The sequence below is a fragment of the Colobus angolensis genome, unplaced genomic scaffold, assembly GCF_000951035.1.
Source record: "Colobus angolensis palliatus isolate OR3802 unplaced genomic scaffold, Cang.pa_1.0 Scaffold239, whole genome shotgun sequence".
Lineage (NCBI taxonomy): Eukaryota > Metazoa > Chordata > Mammalia > Primates > Cercopithecidae > Colobus > Colobus angolensis.
In genome coordinates, this window is record NW_012115588.1 from 1,347,769 (window position 1) to 1,351,729 (window position 3,961).

A 3,961-nucleotide genomic window follows, 5' to 3' on the forward strand; every position below is an offset into this window, starting at 1 on the left:
GCACCCAGCCTAGTCTCACATTTTATAGGCTCCCAAACCACAGCAGAACACCTGGCTGCCTCATCTCTCCGCACCCATCGCACCAGTGGGTGTGCTGACTGTAGGTGGGGGTGGCTGTGCCTGGGAGCACCTGGTGATTCACGGTCACCTACCCACAAACACCTGACTCTGGGGCCTCTGCAGGTTTCCTGGTGTTGTCACCAAGGGAAGAAGCGCACCTGTGGCTGGCCGGTTGCCTGGTCAGAGCCATGGCAGGCAGGGCCCTCCCGTCTGGCTTCTTGAAGGCAGGCACAAGTCTGCAGGCTGCTCAGGTCCCCATCTCATTATCTGTTCTCAAGGGGACCTCCTCTAATACAATCACAGCCAACCTGGCCTGAGCCCCGCCCTGTCTTCCCGTCGTGTCCCCATTCCCCCCTGGCATGCAACTTCACAACTCAGCTGGGAGGCCTCCAAGTCCCCAGGGCTTACACACCTCCTGGGGTGCTATGCACTGACCCGGCTCCAAGGCATTGAGTGTGTGGGGAACTCACCATGGGAGGCGCTCCTGCCCTGCAGGCAGCCAAAAGGCTGTGGGAGGGCCCTGACCCCAGGGCCTATGGAGCTCTCTAGGCTCCTCTGGCCACACCTCACCACACACCCTCTCTCTCCTCCAGCGGTTCCAGTTTGTAGAAATTCCAGGCAACCACTATGTCCACATGAGCGAACCCCAGCACGTGGCCAGTATCATCAGCTCCTTCTTACAGCGCAAACACACGCTCACAGCCTAGCTGTAACTCTGGGCCTGGAACTATGAAGCCCTCGTGCTGCCAGACTCAATACTGGGAATGTGAGTTCCCGAGCCCCACAACAAGGCCAGGCCTGTGGGGAAAAGAGATCAGACTGTTACTGTGTCTATGTAGAAAGAAGTAGACATAAGAGACTGCATCTTGTCTGTACTAAGAGAAAGTCTTCTGCCTTGAGATGCTGTTAATCTGTAACCCTAGCCCCAACCCTGTGCTTGCAGAGACATGTGATGTGTTGACTCAAGGTTTAATGGAGTTAGGGTTATGCAGAATGTGCTTTGTTAAAAAAAAGAGCTTGAAGGCAGTATGCTTGTTAAAAGTCACCACCATTCTCTAATCTCACCTACCCAGGGACACAATACACTCCAGAAGGCGCAGGACCTCTGCCTAGGAAAGCCAGGTACTGTCCAAGGTTTCTCCCCATGTGATAGCTTGAGAGAGGGCCTCCTGCGAAGGGGAAGACCTGCCCCTCCCTCAATCCCACACCCCCATAAAGGGTCTGTGCTGAGGAGGATTAGTAAAAGAGGAAGGCAGCTGTCTCCTGCTCATCCCTGGGAATAGAATAGAATGTCTCCGTGTAAAACCCAGTTGTATGGTCCATTTACTGAGATAGGAGGAAACCACCTTACAGCTGGAAGTGAGAAATGCTGGTTGCAATACTGTTCTTTAATGCACGCCTGTATGTTTGTACACGTGCACATCAAGGCACAGCACCTTTCCTTAAACTTATGACACAGAGACCTTTGTTCACATGTTTTCGTGCTGACGCTCCCCCCACTATTACCTTAGGGGCAATGGTAAAGATAATGATCAATAAATACTGAGGGAACTAAGAGAGCTGTGGGTTCTCATATGCTGAGCCTGAGCGCCGGTCCCCTGCGCCCACTTTTCTTTATACTTTGTCTCTCAGTCTCTCGAGAAATGCGCACAGGCACAGGTGTGGTGGGGACAGGCTTCACTGGTCTTGAGGCCCAGTCTAGGATGTAGTCAGGGGAAGGAGTGAGATTCCAACTTCAACATCTGTGACCTCAAGGGGGAGACAGAGCCTGGGTTCGGAGGGCTGCTGTCTCCTGGCTAATAATCTCCAGCCAGCTGCAGGAAGGAAGGGCAGGCTGGGCCCACCTAGACTTTCCCTGCTGCCCAACTGGGTGGAAAATAAAAGCTTCTCGCATTCTCACTGCTTTTGAGGCTGTTTTGTTGCCAGCAAGGGCTTTTCCATTAAAGGAAAAGGGAGAACAGCGGATTCATGCAGGGTCCTTGACAGGAGGGTGTGGAGGCAGGAGGCGGAAGGGGCAAGTCCTCCTCTGCGCATTCCCAGGTCCCCAGGACTGCTGAAGCCCAAGACCCGAGGGGTGGCCTGGCCCTTCACTCCTGGCCTGTGTGGACTCTCATGGGGCTGTTGGACGTGGTGGCCTCAACCTGGGGCCCGTTTCCCAGAGCTCGGCCTCTCGGAGACGGCTGCAGGCCCTGCCTCACCTCATGTTCCTCCTGGCCCTGCACCTCCAGCCATCCACTGCGGCTCTCGCGGCTCAGTAGGGTCGGAATTTGCGCTGGGCCCGCAGCAGCTCGATCCTCTGCTTGTCCTCCTCGAACTTCTTGCGCAGCTGCGCTAGATCTGGGGGCGAGAGGAGGCGCGGGGCAGGGTCAGACAGCACGCCCCCGGGGCAGCCAGCTTGCTCATGCCCCATCCCTCCTCCCAGTTATTGTGGGGCGCGGGGGGCATGTCTCCCCCACCGACCCAGCCCCCTTCCCAGCTCTGCTTTGGGGGCAGGGTCTGGATCCTGTAAGGAAACAACCCGACGGCAGACCGAGTCCAAGGGCAAGGCCAAAGTGGGAGACGCTGGCACCCCGAGCCTGGAGATGAAGCCCTAGCAACAAAGCAAAGGCATCCACCCCCACCCCAACCCCTGCGCAAGGGGGAAGGAAGGAGTCCTGACCACTCGGCCTGGAGCGACCCCGAGAATCGGTAAAGGGACCCCACCCCTAGTGCTGGTGAATGCCGATGGCAACTCTGGTCACCGGGTGGCCCAGGTAGTGGCAGGCTGATGGCATGGAGGGGGAAGCTGAGGGTCTAAAGCCAGCAAAAGTGGGAGCCAAGAGGGCCAGCGAGGCAGGGAAAGCACCAGTGACTGGCTACCTGACACGACACATACATACCCCAACACACACAACCCCCTCATCCCACATACCCAGCCACACCCCTAACCAAACACACATACTCTGCAGCATCCTCCCTGCACCCACAGTGGGTTCGGAGGCCCCCTCTGCACTCGAACTCCTTGTTGGCTGGAGGCTGACGAGCGCCAGCACTAAGTGCACAGGAGCCCAGAGGTGGGCACTGATGACCCAGGGTCCCACCCACTGAGCAAATGCATCTGCCCCGGGGGGTGATGGGGGACCGCCACACAGGGTGCTGCCAGGCTGGGCCTCTTTCCAGAGCCTGGTGGGAGCCCTGTGCTTAGGGACGCCCTCCCTCTGTGACCAGCAGGTTCAGCGCCCACCGTCAGAAGCCCCGGCCAGAGGCCTCATCCAAGGCTGGGGCCAAGGCCGAGGGGCCTGAGGATGGACTGTGTGTGGCTTACGCTCCATCTTGCTCTCTCGGTGCTGCCAGACGTAGAAGTTGAGCAGCTCTTTTCGGGCGCACTTCCATCTCTCCCTCTCCAGCACCCGCAGGCTGGCTGCTTCAGTCTGGGGGAGCACAGGCCGCCGGCCGCCAGCCGACGCCCCCGGCCCCGGCGGGTCACCATCACCTAACCCTCCTCATCACGGACTCCCTCCTCCTCCTTGGCCTTAGCTTCTTCCTGCAGGGAAGGTGATCCCGTCATCCGGTGGGATTCTGGGACCTCTTGCAGTCTCCAGCAGCCGACCCTCCACGCCCTCCTCCCAAAGTCATAACCGCCCTGAGCCCCGCCCCCCAGGGACGGGCTGCTCCCCTCCTCCCAGCAGGGTGTTGGAGCTCAGGATGGCGGGGAGGGCACGGACCTGCTGGGGCTGCCTCCTTCTCCACTATAGACCAGGTAGAGACTAGATGTGTCACCCAGCCAGGCAGCCCAGGATCCAGCAGGGAAAAAGGGAGCCTGGCCTCTACAGAGTGGCTAAGGACAGGCCGCCACCGCCCTCCCTCTGGGGCGCCACCTTCCCACAGCCACACGGGCGATGCGGTGCGCGGCCGACCCTGC

General features: G+C 59.0%; 1 protein-coding gene and 1 pseudogene across 2 annotated transcripts in view; one reads left to right on the plus strand and one right to left on the minus strand.

Annotated features, from left to right (window-relative positions):
- Window positions 1–1,959, plus strand: part of SERHL2 (serine hydrolase-like 2) — a 26,506-nt gene extending 24,547 nt beyond the window's left edge. Inside the window, exons 11-12 of the mRNA XM_011945153.1 lie at window positions 654–856; window positions 1,720–1,959. Of these exons, the coding sequence (XP_011800543.1) occupies window positions 654–767 (114 nt within the window). The 3' untranslated portion in view covers window positions 768–856; window positions 1,720–1,959. The remainder of the gene's footprint in view (window positions 1–653; window positions 857–1,719) is intronic.
- Window positions 1,954–3,961, minus strand: part of LOC105514047 — a 14,917-nt pseudogene continuing 12,909 nt past the window's right edge. The window contains exons 3-4 of the transcript XR_001002120.1: window positions 3,365–3,583; window positions 1,954–2,397 (exon numbers count right to left, since the gene is read on the minus strand). The product of XR_001002120.1 is annotated as a putative ribosomal RNA-processing protein 7 homolog B (transcript). The remainder of the gene's footprint in view (window positions 2,398–3,364; window positions 3,584–3,961) is intronic.